The sequence below is a fragment of the Hyalella azteca genome, unplaced genomic scaffold (genome assembly GCF_000764305.2).
Source record: "Hyalella azteca isolate HAZT.00-mixed unplaced genomic scaffold, Hazt_2.0.2 contig3451, whole genome shotgun sequence".
Taxonomy (NCBI): Eukaryota; Metazoa; Arthropoda; class Malacostraca; order Amphipoda; family Hyalellidae; genus Hyalella; species Hyalella azteca.
This window is the reverse complement of record NW_025933700.1, coordinates 14,454-34,330: the sequence shown is the minus strand read 5'-3', so window position 1 is coordinate 34,330 and position 19,877 is coordinate 14,454. Positions and strand designations below refer to the sequence as shown.

At 39.1% G+C, this 19,877-nt stretch overlaps 1 protein-coding gene across 1 annotated transcript; it reads right to left on the bottom strand.

The window, feature by feature from the left end:
• Positions 1–5,445: 5,445 nt before the first annotated feature.
• LOC108678914 lies at positions 5,446–10,766 on the bottom strand. Its single transcript, XM_018167410.1, has 4 exons — positions 10,725–10,766; positions 8,502–8,561; positions 6,818–8,131; positions 5,446–5,520 (listed from the first exon to the last, which is right to left on the bottom strand). Exons 1-4 carry the CDS (start codon positions 10,764–10,766, stop codon positions 5,446–5,448), a joined length of 1,491 nt encoding a protein of 496 aa, XP_018022899.1.
• Positions 10,767–19,877: the final 9,111 nt, after the last annotated feature.

Below are 19,877 nucleotides of genomic sequence, written 5' to 3'. Positions count from 1 at the left end.
GAAGTATAACGCAACAATCCTGTTTGTGCTTGTCAACGTTCGGTCATCATATGCAAAAGCAATTCTTAACCTTTAAACAATACAATTATAAGAGTCATCGACATCGAAAATATAATGTGCAATATTTGGAGAGTACACAATTGTGCACTTAAAATGTTAGTGTTGTACTAGTAGTGAAGTATGAATGATTAATAATCCATTAGTAATTATTGATTAATAAATGTTATTACATTATTAGATAGCAAATCCATTCCAATTGATCGTCAATCATTAGACGCATAAGTAAAAAATCTACTATTCAGACTAATTTTTATGTTTCTAGCTCTTATTTAAGCTCAAAAGTACTACATCTATTGTCGCCTCTGGCGATTTAATAACGGAAATAATATCCGTTGTTATCAAATCTTGTAAATTTCAATAACCCAAAATGACTCTTGCACCCCCATCTGTGAAACACGTCACGCACTGTCACGAAAGATCGAGTTCACACTCATCACATAAAACATGCTCAACGTAATACATTGTTGAACAATTCATATCTTTACTAAACCATATTTAATTGTTCACAAGCCATGTGCAACATTTATAAAAGAAATAGTTCATTGAAAAAGGTTACCTGATGCAACATGATGCGTTGAATTCTCCTGAAATATGCCATAAGAGAATTAATGACCACTCGGTCGCAGTAACACGCCGAGCCTCCAACCTGAGCATCGCATATATAACTTTCACATCGAGGAATATTTTGAAAGAATAAAATAAATGTCATGATCATAAAATTAATGTAGTCACTTTGCACTCTCAGCTGATCTAAATTCTAAACGAATTGTGTACGAGACGCTAACATACCGCGTTCAAACTTGACGCATACAAAAACATCATTACTACAGTTAAAACAGTTAACAGTTGCAGCCGTTAATTGGTAATGACATATATACTCTTAATTATACTTTTTATGAACACTTATTTAGGATCAAACAATTGAAAGAAATTAAAATACATGTGTAACCTATTTTTACTCACTATAACTTAGATCTATCATATTAAATAATATTAGTCTCTAATAACTAAGTAGTGTTGAACACCTGACCTCATATATTCAACAATTCAACCTACAAGATCACCAGCTTTTATTTCAATTATCCTAATTTTTATCCATTCATCCTCCTATTACTCGCTCGGACCTCGGGTGAAGAAAATGTCTGCCTCAGCGTCCACCGCGAGGTTTTTTTTTTCATTCTACGGACGCTTGTGTGAGTTTTGTTAATCATCAAGCAAACTGTCAAGAAATTTCTTACTTAATAACGCAGTAAAATTAGGAGAATAACACTCCCGAGCTCAGCCTTGTCAATCTTGCTAAGTTAAACCTTTACCGCCTGAAATACAAAATCAAGAAAAAATAATTGTTTCTGATCGTTTTTGTGTTATTTGCGCTGCAATATCATCATATCTATACCATTTTGAAATTTTTCACCGTGAAAAAATGTAACATGTCCCTCGATCGGGGGAGCATTCATCACAAGAAGTCAATAATATACGTGTCACTCATAAGGAATATCAGGTACAAAGCTAAAATATTATATAGTATACTCTATTATGAACATGATTGTAACAAAATGAGGACGAATAAACAATCAGGCAGCGAAATAATGTCCTGTAAGATTCAACGACTTGAAAAAAGTTCAGTTTTAAAGCCTCCGTTTATTTTCCGTCATTAGAATGAACGTGGTTTAAAATAGCGGAAAATAATTGTTTGAATGGATTTTCTATTTATAAATACGAATTATATATTGACTTTATACGACCATTGGAAGTAATTCATGGAATAATAAATAAATTTTTATATATAGTATCATTTAAAAACGATAAATTCGTACGAAAATACAGGCATATATCATATTGTTTCTCATAAATGTCATACGACACAAACTCCTGAAGGTTGTTCACTCCCAGTGACAGACAATAGGTACAGTGGAGTGCCTGGTGTTCCCTCTCAGCCTCAGTGAACACAATAAATCGTATAAAACAAATTCATTACAGAGTAAGGAGAAACCAAAGATATCAAACATGACCTTAATGCGTAAGAATAGCATATAAAAAAAATCACAGCACAAAAGCTCACCATGGCTTTTGTCCATGATCAGTTCAAGATGACAAACCGGAGCAATATTGTCACTAGGGTACTTCCCAAAGGGGATACGTTTCTAGTGAGCGCAAAATGGCTTGCGTTGATAGTTGCTGCCGTGTACGACAACTTCAATATTTTTTCTGTGGCGGACAAACGTCCCCGGGTTGCTACAGTGAATAGTTAACGTATAATTCAAATTTAAAAGTTATGTTCCTGGAAAGAGACATACGGCGGTAAAGGATTAATTGAGATATAAAATCTAGGCGCCGATAGGAGTCGTCGTTACAAAGACCTCTCGAATATCTGCATTAACAGCAGGTTTGCTCTCTACCTGGCATTGTTGGTCACATCTCCTAAGTTCATTTCAATAACAATTACAACACCGAAGGTACACAGCAGTTTGTAACATCATGTCATGTTGCTCTTAATCCTTATTTTGATGTCTTGCTTCTAATTATTTTTTAGTTCTAAAATGTGAAGTATCAAGGGACAATGTATCGTCTAGTTTCTTCCCTAGTATTGATCATACAAATCACTGTCAAGGTACAACATGGCATCATCTGCTCTATAGAACTTCTCTACATTAAGGTTCGGCAGGTCAGCGCCTTTGGTTACATAACATCCGCTTCCCACTAATTCTAAGTCAATTTCTTCTCTATACATGGACAGTTGATTGAAAGTTGAACTGCTAAGTTGAATTAACTGAAATTTCCACATGGCATAAGGACTGAGCATAAAATCGCCATTCTTGATTTTATCATATACCCGATTATTGCTCACTGGTTTTCCATTACCGTCTTTTTCAAATGAATACACGATGGACTGACTGGGACTTATTATAACATAAAATGTATCCCCATACCTATAATATGAATTGCCCATGTGGGTGGCATTAACCTTAAAGCCTTTAAGGTCATCGTTCACCCCAAGCTGCCGGGTTGCATTAGCTACTTTGAAGTTAAGTTCAAGTAAATTAAACTTAATGGCATCTTTGTCCGGTGCACTGCCTCTTATGTCAGCTTTCAGGAATATTGCTTCACCCGACAGTAGCTTGCGTACCTCCTCTTTGTGGTCCTCATTTCTCCATACGAAAAACGGATGGGAAGAAACATAGATGCTATTAAACAACCCATCATGTATATGTTGTTCATGACTTTTAATAGCTGTCTTATATATATCTACTTGTGATTTTATCTGTTCTATTTTTTCCTTCACTTTAGCAGCTGAATCTTCAATGTTGCTGTTGTTCAACTCCAAATGAGATGACAACATAATCCTTTGAAGATAGAGACCGGCGAACGGAAACACCCACTGCTTCAATGCATCAACAGCTGTTTCGTACTGCTTCAGGATAAGGTTAGACCTGATGAGTATTTCTAATTCCTTTTGATCATCATTATCAGGACCATGGGCAGCAGCGACTGCAGCAATATAGTTAGCTAAGTTTTGTTGTTGTTGATAGTCTTGTATGCGATCGTATACGTGGATTAAGGTGGTCATAGATTCTTCCAATTTTTCGATGCAACGTGTCAAGTAATCTTCTATTTTAAACCCTTTCGTTAACTGGCGCATCCATAGTTTTGTGTCTCTGAGCGCCCTTTGTACCTGCCATTTGGTTACGTCAAGCGCAACTTGAGATTTTGTACCCAGCGTTCTCTCTACCACCTCGAGATCTTTTTTCATATTGTTTAATATCGGCGTTATTGTATTATCAATCCTTTTTTCATGTTGTTTCAAAAACAGAAGTTGTTCTTCTGTTTGTTGTATAGCATAGTCCAGCGTACCAAGCTTTGCTTTATCGCTTCTGTGTTTACTGTAAATGTCCAAGCTCACAGTACTAATCTGAATCAGACGATGAACGTTAGCTATAGCACCTAATGCCCTAGCGGCTCTTTCTTCATCAATGGTTTTGTTCGTCTTTAGTTCGATTTCTTTTGCCTTTAGTTCTTCTCTAATTTTGGCCACGTGCTCTTCAGACCGCTCTTCGAGCCCTGAAGCTCCTCCTTGACTGCGGATTTCCATCATCTCACGCCTGTTTATTTCTATACTTTCACGAACATCCTTCAACAATGGATAAGGATCAATTTCATGAGCTATGTAGTCTATTATTCGATTATTTCTCGCCACTTTAAATTCCTTGGCACTTCCGATATCATCTACCAATAACCTTACGTCAGCCGTTACACCTGCAGGTAATGATAGAGGTCGTTGCTGTGCGGTCTGATAGTTTGAAACGAAAGTTCCCGCTGCGGAACTTAAGGGCCCAACGAACGGAGCTAACGCCTCTCCTGCAGGCCCTAAAAACCTTACTGCTTGTCCTACAATATTAAAACAACTGAACAACACTCTAAGGATCACCGCCCGTTCCAATTCCCTCTTTTTCTTAAGCAATTCAACTCTCTTTCTTTTAGCCTCTCTTTGCAATTCTTTTATTTCATCCAGAAGAAGCTCTATTTCACTATCTATTTGCGCATGTATTTGATCAATGGCCGGTGTAATCTCCTCTTCGATGAAACGCTTAGATTCCTCAATTTTTGTATCGATATTGTGTTTATATTGATTCTTATGATTATTTATTGAGTTAACTATGTCATATCTTTCCTTTAATTGAATAAAATTATTGATATTGGTCGTCACTATATCAAGGTACCCTTTTATATCTATGATCAATGTAGCATCTGAATCACTTTTTAAATCATATAACTTGCTTAAGACCGCTGTATACATGTAGGCGAGGGTCTTATTATGCTCCCTGGATCTTTGGTTAGCTTCTGGATTATTCGCATATTCATTAATCCTATCTAATAATGACTGATAAAAAAGTACGGAATCTCTTTCTTGTAACCGATGAAACTGTCTCTCTAAGCCTCGGTGCTCCCCTAATAATCCCGACGTATCATACATACGTTTAATATCGCTATTAGTATCCAGTTCACGGAAAAATTGCATGACATCGTTTCTCCTAATACGGCCAGCATCAAAATGCATGCTTTCTCTAGCATAACTTTTGTAATCGTTGATAATTTCAAATTTATTCTCAATGATGCCTGCTGGATCTGGGCTGCTGCCGAGACCATGAGCTCCATCCATACCATTATTTCCAGATGGACCATATCCGTCGCGATCTACTTTTTTTGTTTTTGTGACTGTGTATGATACTGGAATTATAGACAGTAGAAAAGAAAATAAACACTCGACGTATAGGGAGTCCCCATGCTTACCACCAGCCCCTCCTTCCCCACCATTGCCTATTGTTCCATCTCTTTCATTGTTATTAATACTTGATATTTCTGAATCACCACCCAGCGTAATTAACTTTATATCACCTGCTTTACCGCCGTACCCCCTTCCTCCACCATCCCCACCATCTCCACCAATTGCGCCGTCTTCACCTGAAATAATTTGCCAGTCTAGATATCCACCGTAAACACCGACCGGTATTATGGCAAATACTTCGCTTTCGATACAATGTAAGTCAGAACATAGATGAGAGCAAGCCCAATTTCCTTTAAGTCTTTCATTATCGCTGTTGAGAGAATCACCATCGCGACCGGGTCCACCATTCCCACCATCCTGACCATCACCACCATTTCCACCATTAGCCACAATATTCAATCTATTTCCATTCACGAATGTTGTGCCTACGCCAAAGAAACTCCCAGCTGGTCCTCCAGGCAAGCCAGGCCTACCGTCAGCTCCCCGCCCCCCGTCCCCCTCGCCGTCCCTTGCCTTACGTGGATTATGTGGCGGAGCGTCAGCCCCACTCAAGTTTATTGTTCTACGACCTATTACCTCCCATGTCGGGGCTATCATTACGAGCTTCAGCTTTTTCCCTACTTTATTAAGGTTTTCATCAATGAATATTTTTTTGTGACCAAATATTTCTGTTGTGGTGCGTTTGCAATTCCCAATTTCCACTATTGCTTCACTAAGTCTTATGTAACCTCCTTTGATTGTGAGTTTATTTGATTGACACGAGACATGGAATTTGTTCAGCGTCAAACTAGCCACTTGCCTCAAATCCTCCACGCGTATATCATCAGCCTCTATATTTTTTATTTTATTATATCCCATCACATTGAACGTTCTTATATTTTCCATAAATTGTCTGAAGTTATGTCGAGTTATTGATATTCCCTGCTGTTTATCATCTTGTCCCCAGTCCGCAATGTTGGCCACGTTGTATTTCGTTCTATTTTTTTGCACGTTATATGTAGAGAACTTCTCATACAACTTGGTCAAGAATTCGTACCATCCTTGAGATTCCTTGAGATACGTCGCTGTTTCATAGAGTGGCGTTATCAATTGAGATGGTGATGGGGTATCTAGCGTTTTGTTGCTAATTATTTGTGAAAATATTAAGTACTTTCCATGTCTCCATACATTGTTTGTGTTTCTGCTGATTTTGAAGGTATCATCTTCTGAAACACCATCTCGAAGTTTTCTTGGCAAATCTTGTGCTGTATTTGAACGTTTCACCTTTTTCGTCATGTTAATGATGAGAGCATGTCCAAAGTTTATTTCAGCTGGTAATTGCTGAATTATCATGGAACGCATTTTACTTTGGTAATATTCTTTAATTTTTGCTGCCATATTAGATATGTTAGTTTGCATTTGATCAATAATTTTCCCTGTAACATGATTGATATCCTGCTGAATATCTTCCTTGGAGCCCAAGAGGTAGGTTACAACGGGCTGCAACAAGTTAGTAGTGTTAGTAAAAGAGCTTATCTTGCTACGCATCTCTTCTACTAAATTTCTGTAATATTTCAGCATGTTTTCTGAGATAATGTTTAGATTAGACGATACCTTGTCATTGATTCCTTCTGCCAGAGCATCTACAGCAACCTTGGACGTATCAGATATGGTATACCCGAAATCACTATCACTGGTTGCCGTGAACGCAAGGTTTTCATTCACTATCTTCTCTATATGATCTTTTCCCTCTTGTAAAAGCGTATTACTACTCAGAGGTCCAGGCTTATTGGGCCTCCTAAATATGCCGATTCTCGAATAATGTCCATCTTTCATAATCAATAAAATATCCACAAACTTCATTGCTTGCTCACAAAATTTTTTGTCTTGACGAGAAACACTTGCATCGGCTAATCGCTCCCTCAACCACTGCTTAACCTCCTCTAGAAAATGGCCGATGGCTCGTATAACGAGGTCATCTGAATCTAAATTATGAATCCCGTTTACTTCTTCATAATTAGGATCAATTTTTGTCACTATAATGGCAATACTTCGCCGATATTTATCAATGTCTGATATGAAATCAGTAACATGTCTAAGTAATTTCATTAAATCTTGTCTATCTACTCCTCTTCTAACCGATGAATGATTAACAACAAAAATCAATTTAACATGTTCAGCATAATCTGCCACTTTTTTAATGAAGTAGGTTGTTGCTATTTCCATACTGGTACTCCTCGTATCACTAAATCCTGGGCAATCATAGTACGCATCATCTGTTCCAGTGTGAACCACCAACTCTGGGAAAATTTTCCTCGATTTTACAGTTGTGTTGCCAATCCTATTTAAATCCTCAATGAGATACGCTTCACTTGACCCAAATTCCCTTTTTGCTATCAATTTGTCATTGTTCCCAGCGAACCACTGAAGAAACGTACTCTTACCAGCTCCCGTATTACCTAACACTAAAGATACACTCTTATATCGTTCATTTAACTGGATTTTCTCTTCCCCTTCATCTAAAAGTTGAAATATCATGCTTATTTCAGTGTTGTTATCAGACGATGAATTTAGAACATTACGACGATGGCGGTTTCTGTTTGAATTTGCTTGCATCAAAAGAGAGTTACTTGCGCTGGCAGATAAGGTTGTCACCATACTCAGGGGATGAGCGTTTGCTGATGAAGACGGGCGTTGAATGTCAGATCTCGGTGGACGAGCTGAAGAAGAAGAGCTGATCCTCATGTGCACGCCTTGCATCGGAGGGTCGGAGGCCTGAGACGCCAGCCCAGGCATCACCACCACACCCTGAGGACGAGTTGGACTGATGACCAGGAACTTGTCTGTTTGCTCTTAACTAATGCATGTACATGGAACGCTACAAATTTATATTATATTGAACAAATTTCCTTAAGTCATCTCAAGTTTGAATCTTAAATGATGGCATAATATGACTCTTGTCAAGAATTTTATCCATCGAATGTATTTTGCAACAAATTTCTTCATATGATGACTGGAAATCAATGCCAACCTCTGCATATCTCACACGGCTGAAAATAGAGAAAATTTAAAAGAGAATGTGAAATAAATTGAATTGTACTTTAAATATTGTAATTATCGAAAGTTAAGTACATATGTGGCATTGAGTCACCTCTTCTAATTTCTTTATAATACTCACAGTCCGCCAATCAACGTAGGTATTTATGACCACCTCATCAGTGCCGGCCAGCGTCAGAACCTGCAGAAATGATATGGAAATTACGTAATCCCTTTTATTATGTATGAAATATTTCGTGAACGCATTCGTGTAAATAAAAAATTAGTTGGAAGGAATTTTGAATAAGATTATAAATGAAAAAGAACACAACTTAACTGTAATATTTATGGGATTTGCTAAATTAATATGCGGCTAGTAATTATCCAAATACGCAAGTAGCCTTATACAAAGATGACTATACGTTACGAGAAAATAACGCATTCTAACGCTGCGTGAATCAGCTCCAGCCACAATTTGATTTCCACTGAAATCTCCTGTTAAGCGCTTAATAAACCTCAGAAGATAAAGAAAGAAGATAGAAGACACTGTGCGTCATTGATACATCAGTGGTGCATACTGCGCGGCGGTGGTGCGTCATTGATACATCAGTGGTGCATACTGCGCGGCGGTGGTGCGTCATTGGTGCATCAGTGGTGCATACTGCGCGGCGGTGGTGCGTCATTGATACATCAGTGGTGCATACTGCGCGGCGGTGGTGCGTCATTGTCATCAGTACCGGATCCTGAACATCGATTGCGCGTCATTCGATGGTGCGAGCTGTAGGAGCTTCATCACATCTTGTCTTTTATTGAATTATGCAATTCATTGATCTCTGAGAACTCCATTGACGTGACATTGAACTTGTAGTTTGAAACACTACAAATAAGGAATCGCTGCATATATAATAGAAATTTCATATTTACTAACCACTTCAAGTAACTTCACTGCTGTATTTTTGCGTCAGCCGAACTTGAAAGATTTTCCATATGTGCGCCAGTTTCTGGTCAGAATCGGCGAGGAGGCCGGGCGGTTAAGCACAGCAGAATTGTAGCAGTGAGTTGCGAGTTCGAGACCTCAAAATGCTGTGAATATTCTGCGATGTTAAGAATCGGCGACAGGCCTACGGCCTAATAAACGCTGAAAACGCTATTATTATTATTATGTGTCCGGTGTCGCGGACATATGCTTCTCTCAAGCACATAAGATCTGGAGCCTCTAGTGGACCCCGGGGCTACATGCAGAGCGCAGGCAAATTCATTCTTTAGCCAGGACTTGCCCTACGATCGTAATGCTATGCTGTGTGTCGCTGATGCATTTTTGCCGCAACCTTTTGTGTAATTGTGCATCATTTGATGGTGCCAACTGTGAGAATTTTATCATATGCTGTTTTTTATTACATCGGGTTATTTATTGATTTTTGAGATCCCGATTCATGGTATTTTGAGCTTCTAATTTTTAAGACTGTAAATCATGAAATTTATATCGAATACTTTGTTAAAATAAGGTGTACCGAGCTTAATGATGACATCAAGTAAGTCTGCAGTTTTTGCTGCGTTAGACGACCTATAATTTTTCCATATGCATCTCTCGTGCACATTCCTCATCCAAGCCTACGGAGTAAACACCAAATTCCATCCATAGCCAAAACTTGCCCTAGATTGTTCAGTAATTTGATACCAATTATATATCATTTTGTGTTTTTTATTATGATGTTGAATATTGTTTATAATTTAAATTACTTTCACAACGATGTGCGCAATTGTTCACTACTTTTGTCCAGAAACCGTTGCAATTTACCGGACGAGTTCTCATTCTGTACAACCTAACCAGCAAAGAGCCATGTTCCTTATAAAGCTTGTATCTCTGATGACCACAACACACACGCTGCTATTACGTGTGGGGAGAGGCGGGGTGCTTGAAGGCGTTCATTTACAAGACACTCAACGAGGTCACGGCTAAAGCGATCAACTATGGCGCTGTTGTCAAGGGAGAGGTGGGGTGCGTGAAGGCGTTCATTTACAAGACACTCAACGAGGTCACTGCTAAAGCGATCAACTATGGCGCTGTTGTCAAGAGAGAGGCAGGGTGCTTGAAGGCGTTCATTTACAAGACACTCAACGAGGTTATGGCTAATGCGATGAACTATGGCGCTGTTGTCCATTTTTTTAATTATGTTCCCTCTAGAGAATCAAACTGTGCTCTTTTAATAAAAATATGCATCCAAAATTGATCTAAAGTAAACCATATGAGTAGTCGCACTTGATAACGCAATTCATGATTTCATAATTATAAACCCTATTCAGAATGGCGTCTTAATGGGTACTCCATTAAAACTAACCGTGCAGACACTCGAACAGAACTTACCGGCAAGATGGCGCCGGCCAAGAAGACTTCGACGACCCCCATTTTGGAGACGATCGCTTTGATGGGAGATCACACTGACAGATCTGTGGTGTCTATGCAATATATTGGACTCTAAGCTGCCGTTATAGCACGGCTACCAATTGCACTGGAGTCTCTACACAGCACGGGGTACAATTAAACAAAAACTGATATTTAGTCCAATATGATTAATTACGGGTCATAGCTTCCTTTAACACTTGCTCGATCTGTGCCTTAATTCTGAATGACGTATAAGGTAGCCCCAACCTGAACATTTATGACAAACTAATGTCACCCCCGCTACTTCACTTTACCTCCCTTCGGGGGTGCTTTTGTGACATCTAGGATTGATGGAATTTTTGTCATCTTATTTTTTCATTAATGAAAAACTGCGTTAACCAAGGTTTGACTAGTGTTTTCGTTTGCCTTCAAATCCCTTTTCGTATCAGCCGTTCTCCAAAGTTTTTTCCAGCATAATTAGATCGCTTTGATGGGAGATTGTACTGACAGATCTGTCAAGCCTACGCCGTATATTGTAGTATACTCAATCAGAGCTGCCGGTTCACGGCCTTCAGTTAAACTGGCCTTTCTAGATAGTGCTGTGCTGCTCAGAAAATGCAGAATATTCATCATCTTGGTTGCGAGCACCGGAAAATAAATTTAACAGCGTTTACGGTGTAAATCTCAATTTGGGTTCTCCTAGGATGCAACTGAAGATACTGATCGCTAAAATTTTCTTCTGTCCTATATTAAAATTTAGCCTAAAGAATGTAATTCAGGTATGAAGGTTGAGTTGCATAAATGCCAAAGCTCATTAAAGCATGAGTAAGTCAACCAAAAAGAAAATAAATTAATTTATCATCAATATTTATACCAGAATTTAGAAACAAATAGTAAAATAAGTCAACGTGAAGAACCCGCACATGAACTTCACTGAACTCGCAGGTTATCACTGCATTCAGTCACTGCATGGGCTCCTCGATCTCTCTGAGGGGCCGCTGCTTCGTCAGGGCAGGGGCAGGGACATGGGCAGGGACAAGGCTTCACTGACTTGAAGGACAAGGAATTGAAAAATAAATAAAAATAAAGCTTACAGTAGTTGATTGTAGATTTCTACAGCAATAATTAATGCGGTAGAGGTATACTCCAACAAAATGAAGATTATAAATAAACTCATATTATGAAAATATCAATTTGGAGATAAAAATTACATATAAAATCTTCATTTACTACTAGCCCTTATATGGTTGCAATCAGCACTAAGCTGGTACCACGCAGAAATAACATGAAGCCAAAAATAGTAAACCAGAATTCTAACCAATGAAAGCTGGCTGGGACTTAATCTAATGATGTATTAGGTTATTGTGTCAAGTTGTCTCATATTTGTCGTGGCTGATACGTCGTCAAGCAGGTAATGCAAACATGTGACCTAGCAAATGCGTTGTTATGGATACACAATAACAAGTTTGGCTACCAGGCCACTCGGCGTCGATAACTGATTCAATTCTTCACAGGTGTATTTGCGTATCCACATAATCCAGAAATAATATATTTAACGAAAAAATTCTTCTATGTTGGCGCAACTCTAGAATGATAACCCAGCTACGTCGTTCGCATCTAACGTAATAGCAGGAGGCTTACAAGAACAATACTCCTCAAACATAAAGCGCGACACTGACATCCGGTCACCCGGAGCGATCGGAGCGTTATGGACGGGGCCTCCGCCCAAAGCTTGGAAGTGATGCGCATTGACATGCAAATTGTTTTACTTGGTCCACGGTTGCCAGCCAATTAACGTACACAACTTCTTGACAACGCTATTGAACGGTGAATCTACTGCCGCAGTCGCTCCGATGAATATTGTATATATCGGTTGTAATCATTTTTTCGACGAAAAAAGTGAATATCGGTCACTAAAATTTTTCTCCTTAGAGATGTTAAACACTTAAGCGACCAGATACTACCAATTAGATTCTGGATTAAAACAACGAATGCCACCAAATGTAGGTATCGTCATTCTTGAAGCTAAAATGCAGATTGCTTTCGATTTAGCTTCAGCTGTATCATCTGGATTCATTGCTTCCTTCCAAAAATTGGCTGTTCATATATAGGTACAGATACGACGTTGGACATCACGCATAGTTTATAATTATATCTTTATATTTTCGTATATTTTATCCTGCTAAAGATAATGTTTATTTCGTAAATAAACCTATAATTAAAATATTAACATAGGTCCGAGGCAATCAAAAAGTAGCAATAAAACGCTGGTCGAAAATTTCAACGATAGACAGGCCCTTTAGCGGCTAAAGCGCTGAATGTCTGCACACTTAGCCCCATTTCTACATGTTCTCTCTCCACGCATTACCTTTAACCATTCACTTTCACCCCATTCCTCTCGCTATCCGTCTATGTTTCCCTCTACCCGATTACGGAAATTCGAGTCAATCCTTAACTATTGTGAGTACCTCTGACGACAAGTTGGAGAAGCCACTAACTACGAATATTAGACGAAAATTGGCATGATTTTTATAGCGAATTTTTATCGAACTATGTGTATCAGCCAGTGCCTAGTTTAAATTCATTACTTTTCCTATACGAATACAGCTTCTTTATCCCATTCATACGTCACGTCCATTTCACATACTCTTCCATTTCTATTTCACGTCTTATTGATCGGTCAATCACAACTTTGATCACAACCGTCACTATACCTCATGGTTTTCCGTAATTCAAAACATAAATGGAATTTTCAACCCGATTAATCAGTTCAACATTACTGTGAATAGTAGAAGCGATGCCAAATCTACTGCTGAAAAGATTTAGCGATGCTAAATCTCTAATTAATCTTTTTGAAAAAATGTACCGTGATCGAGCTTTACTGCAATATCAGGTTTTCTATCAGGGTTCATATGCAAGTCTAGGTTTCTTATTCACCAGATTGAAAAATGTATTCAAAGTTCTGTGAGTTTGGATCATGTGCGTCAACGCAGAGCGTTACTAATTGATAGTTATTTTCAGTGGCAAATGCAGTGCGTGCGGCACGAAGTCTCATAGTTTAAATATTAGACTCCATCAATCCAAGCGTGAACACTCGTTTGTTATTAGCTGCACGAATTCATCGATTAACTCGTATCAGAACGTCAGTCGGAGCGAGATCAATCACAGGGAGTCATAGTTACCTACCTGCCGTGATGATGATCACAGTAAACAAATGTGGTCCGCCTTGCACATAAAAATTATTCCCCAATTATTCTAAAAACACCAAAATGCGCAGCTTCGTGTTTTAACTCATTCTGACATCATGTGAGGAATACCATACTAAACATTTTACATGGAATAGTTAACAAAAGAGAAATTTTGAAGATTCAATTTCTGAAAAACATCGCAGGAGGCAGAAGATGCAGTGGTGATTCATCCGCGCCTTTTATTTCCTGAAGAAAAAATAAGTGAATAAATTAATAAAAAAAAAGAAGAAATTCGTTCAGATTTATTATTCTTTAGTATGAATACATGTATAAATTGAAAGTAATTGCCTGTAAATCATTTCGTAAGGTGCATGATCAAAACAGACGTGAAAAACGAACGATTTCGGGTTCTACATAATTACCAGCGCAGCAGTGAATGAGACGGAGAAGTTGTCTTTTTGAATATATCAAGGTCAGCTTCACCTGCTCATGTTTGAAGCAACACTTGCGTCTGCTTCACTTCGTGCGTTCGGTGCGTTCGGTATGCTTGTTTTACATGGTCGTTCGTAAGGGGTAGTCGTACCCCAGTGAAGAATATATTGAGCGTGTGCCGGAGGCCAGCTTGGCCAAACTTCGCACTTGCTTCACATTTGTTTCCGTAGACAAGAATGTTAGTGGGCATAAAGCCTATGAAGTCAAGCGCTCAAAGCCATAGCGACGCGGATGTGAAAACAGCTACATGATAAGCTTGCTAGAGGTAAGCCTGGTCACACTGCAATTGGCCAAAACTTTTCCGGCCTAACCTGAAGCCTAACCTACACAATTTGCAACATTTCTCCACCCAAAACAAACCTGAGCGGTCCTAACCCAGCATTATTGGCTGTAGGAAGTTAGAAAGGAGGTCCAAGTGTGCTGGTAGAGCCAGTCAGTGGCTGCAAGAAAGTTGTGAGCCGGGACAGCGTGAATAGGTTAGGCAAGAAAAGGTTAGGCCGGAGTTGGTACAGCCGGATGAGGACCTGCCTACTTATGAGCGAGCATGCTTAAGCATTGGCTGAAGACCTACGGCGCTATTATCTTTCGGCAGTGTGTCGCTTGTCTGGATTACGGAGTTCAAGCGTAGTCTGCGGCTTCTAGTTCTGAGGCTGAGTTAGTTAGTTAGTTAAGTTGATGCATGGTGAAGCTTGGCCTTGGCTCCAGGGCTTATTTAGGAGTAAAATTTGTGGCCTATGGCTGCGCCGCCGAATATATTTGGTTGCCAGTTCGTAGTTGCGCTCACCGCCGACAAAGTGAAATTGTGGTGAGGTTTTGTGGCTGTATATGAATATAGGATTGATATACAGTGTCTAACAAAAATTTCAAGTGACATTTTGATTGACTTTAAATCCGCTTCAAATTACCATAATTTTATTGTAATTTATTATTTTACAGTTAGAATATATTATTGTGAAAAACTTATATTTCGAAAATTAGATAAAATTTAATATGTTCATTTACTAAAAAGTCGGGGACATTTTTGTGGGACACCCTGTGTTATTGTAGAGTTTGCGGTCATTTTAATAGATTTTTGTGAATCTTATTTGAAGATGATAAAACATCTATACCTATCACTCCAATCGACCTCAGCCTGATTGATTCTGGCGTCACGAAGTAGGCTATTTCAACAGATATATTTCAGTGTCCACAATATACCTGAATTTCAACAGATGATATCTTCTGTGTCCACAATATACCTGAATTTCAACAGATGATATCTTCTGTGTCCACAATATACCTGAATTTTAGCAGATGATATTTTTAGGGTCCACAATATACCTAAATTTAAACAGATGATATATTCAGTGTCCTCAATATACCTGAATATTAGCAGATGATAACTTCAGGGTCCACAACATACCTGAATTTCAACAGATGATATCTTCAGTTTCCACAATATACCTGAATTTCAACTGATAATATCTTCAGTGTCCACAATATACTTGAATTTCAATAGATGATATCTTCAGTGTCACAATATACCTGAATTAAAGCTGTACAGTCACAGTGAGAATTTGACTGTTTTTGGACTAAATAAAATACCACTAAAAAAATTCTTCTCCTTACAGGTAACCACTGCAAATGTATTAAAACCGTTTTGAAATTATTTTAACAGTACAAATATAAAATAAATGGCATGATAAATTTCATGTTGCAGATGAGACAAATCATTCATAATTTTTTTTTGTATAAGAGTGGCAGAAATAGAGTTGATATTTAAAGAAACGGAAATGTTGCTAGATTAAAAAAAAAGTTGTGGAAAAGAAGTTGTGCTAGGTAACATAAGTTTTAATGGGTGAGCAAGGCATTCGTTTGCAGATCTCAGGATTGCTGCCGTTCACAATTGACAAAGAGCTCTCTCAGGTTGCTATTCGTTCGTTCGTTTTTCATTTTTTTTGAGGATGTGGAGTCGTCCTCCATGCACCTCACGGCTTAATGGGTTGCTATTCCCCCCGTGAGAGATTGCAGACTGCGTAATCACCGTTCACTTAATGAATTTTGTTCTACTATTTTCTGTACCTGATTGGTTTTAAATTTTCATTTGTGCTCAAGTGTTGCTTTATATCCGAAATTATTCTTCGAACTCTGTTTATATTAATTTTGATGACGTCCATGCGGCGAAGGTTACTCCTCAAGCCTTCTCTTCTGCAATCCTTTCGCTGCGCACTTGCCCCCCTGAGTCTTGACATTGTCTTGTGTCAAGCCTCTGGACTAAGGCTTGAGAGATACGGCCAAAATGATTTTGTACAGAGAAAGAGAGAACAGATAAGCAAGACAATTAGTTGAACGAATCATGAAATCAGCTGGTAGCGGAACAACACTGGACTGTGCTAACAATGGAGCAGGAGTATTCAAAGACACCGGAGAATCATCAACAATTGATCTATTTCCGACAACCTGGCTAAACGACAAAGAACCAGTCACGCGACCTGGACTATCCAATCAATGATGAATATCTGCCAACACTCGCTTACCCCTATCAGCCCGAGGCGGGTGACACCCCAGAACACTCCCCCAAGTACACCTACAGCCTTTACTTTAGAGGCATCCCGACCAACTCCTCCTATACGCTTTGGAGCTAAATCACACTCAGGTGAGTTAGCCTTGTGGGGCCCACCACAATTGGCACAATTGAAAACTTTGCTGTGACACGTGCTGAATTGATGCTCCTTAGCGCTGGCTAGACCTCTCATCTTGCTTATTCATCCATTAGCAGAGTGTTTACATCGCTGGCAGCGATAGCACTGGTACGAAGGGAATTCATAATCTCCAATTGGGTAAGAGAAGTAAAAATTATCATAAAAAAATTATCATAAAAAATCATAATCTCCAAGTTTAATTTTTAGAGGTAAATCACGTAAATCACGGCCCTCAAAAACCACTAGAACCGAAGTTGATGGAACTCTTTTGCCATCAGCTGTTTTTCTGAACTTCTCTATCTTTACAAGCTTGCTTGAGCTGCAAGAGTCTACTCCTCATACAAGGGTGCTGGTATCAGAAATAGCATCAATAATTCCATAGTAAAATTTGCTTGATTTGGTCGAGTACATGTGACAGGCCAAGCACCAAGTTAGGTCAGCTGCAAAAGTGAGTGGATGCTTTCTTCATAGTACCCTATCAAAATTTTGATTCCTGTCGGGCGATGGCTCAAGGACGCCCCAAGCTCTCCTAGCGGTGTGCAAGAGTGTTGAAACGCTCGCGTGTTTATGAGTTCGCACCCATAAACAATGCACATGCAGCGTCACAACTAAAGGCAGGGGCTTGTCAAGCTCGCGCTAAGAACTCATGCCTGCTACTGAGCAGGGTAAGCCAATGGTGGCCTGACCAGCCGCTGATTTCGTGTGTCATTTGACTCTTATATTTTTTTCCATGGAACCACCCAAAATAGCTCTTATTGGGCGGCTAAATAGGGGAAGCGGCCATTTCACATCTGATTCATCTCTAATCCGGGAGTTGCAACCGGAACCCGACTGACAGCCGCGTCTAAATTTTGACAGGGTATAAATGAAGATTATTTAGATTATTTTACTTCTAACATTTCACTCTTTTTAGAGATGCAAAACAAATATTTTCTGAATACTTCATTAAGAGACAGTTGTAAAATTTGCGAGGTGTATCTCCGCATGAAGAATCACTCCCTGCCTGGGCCAAGCGATCGCAGCGTCAGCAGGAGATCAAGCTTTGAAGATTAGCACCAAAATTTGGTTGAGCTTCGTGCCAAACATTCACCAGTCTCCCCGTACAGTCACTAGTCTCAACGTCCAGCCACAAGTCTCTCGCCCAGTCACAAGTCGCCGTTTCAAGTCCCAAGTCACCCAGTCAAGTCACAAGTCTGCCTGTCCAGTCCCTAGTGTCAAATAGTCACATGTCAAAAACAACAAATAGTCAAAGTCACAAACCACAGACTGTCACAAGTCTCCGTGTTCAGTCACTAGTCTTCAACAGTCTCGAGTCACCCTGTCCAGTCACAAGACACAAACAGTCACTGGTCTCCCAGACCAGTCATAAGTCTCAAGCAGTCACAAGTCTTCTTGTCCAGTCACAAGTGTCAAGCAGTCACAAGTTCTTTTCCAGTCATAAGCCTCTGACAGTCACAAGTGTACCTGTCCAGTCACAAGCATCAAACAGGCACAGGTCTCCCAGACCAGTGACAAGACTTGAGCAGTCATGAGTCTCCTTGTCCTGTCACAAGCCTCAAGCATATCACAAGTCAACCCGTCCAGTCACAAGACACACATAGTCACAAGTTTTCCAATCCAGTCACAAAACTCAAACAGTCACAAGTCTCATATGACTCAGTCCACTCACTTCATCCTGTCGATTCTTTAATTTCTATCCGTAAGTAACCTATCGTGGATATACTTGCGTATCTACGTGTTAATTACTTTTATAACCACGTTACTGACTCGTATATCCACTTTACTTACTCACATATCCACGCTACTACTCACATATCTACGTTACTTACTCACATATACACGCTAATTATTCACATATCCACGTTACTTACTCATATCCTCGCTACTTATTCACATATCCACGTTACTTACATATCCACGCTACTACTCACATATCCACGTTACTTACTCACATATCCAAGTTACTTACTCCCATATCCACGTTACTTACTCTCATATACACGCTACTTATTCACATATCCACGTTACTTACTCACATATCAACGCTACTACTCACATATCCACGTTACTTACTCACATATCCACGTTACTTACTCACATATCCACGTTACTTACTCACATATACACGCTACTTATTCACACATCCACGTTACTTAATCACATATCCACGTTACTTACTTCCATATCCACGTTACTTACTCACATATACACGCTACTTATTTACACATCCACGTTACTAACTCACATATACACGCTACTTATTCACATATCCACGTTACTTACTCACATATTCACGTTACTTACTCCCATATCCACGTTGCTTACTCACATATCCACGTTACTTACTCACATATACACGCTACTTATTCACATATCCACGTTACTTACTCACATATTCACGTTACTTACTCCCATATCCACGTTGCTTACTCACATATCCACATTACTTCCTCACAAATCCACGTTACTTACTCCCATTTGCACGTTACTTACTCACATATTCACGTTACTTACTCCCATATCCACGTTACTTACTTACATATCCACGTTACTTCCTCACAAATCCACCTTACTCATTTCTCGTCATTGGAATCCCAGTGCGCGATTATCAAGTTGTTGTAGGAGTTTGATTATTGTATTATTTATAGTATTAGTTTTTTCATTATTTATTTCATTTATTTTTCGACAAGTGATTTTTTCATTATTCACACCAGAATTTTTGCTTCAATCATGAGGACACTTTTAATTCTTTTTTGCATTCTTGTGGCATGGTT

What these genes read in the sequence shown, in the direction of transcription:
- LOC108678914 (XM_018167410.1), bottom strand. Translation starts at nt 10,766, where the DNA reads ATGGGGGTCGTCGAAGTCTTCTTGGCCGGCGCCATCTTGCCG. An exon ending in CCTACGTTGATTGGCGGACT is followed by an intron (nt 8,132 to 8,501) that starts GTGAGTATTATA and finishes ACTCGTCCTCAG; the next exon opens with GGTGTGGTGGTGATGCCTGG. An exon ending in CTAACTTGTTGCAGCCCGTT is followed by an intron (nt 5,521 to 6,817) that starts GTAACCTACCTC and finishes AAATTATTTCAG; the next exon opens with GTGAAGACGGCGCAATTGGT.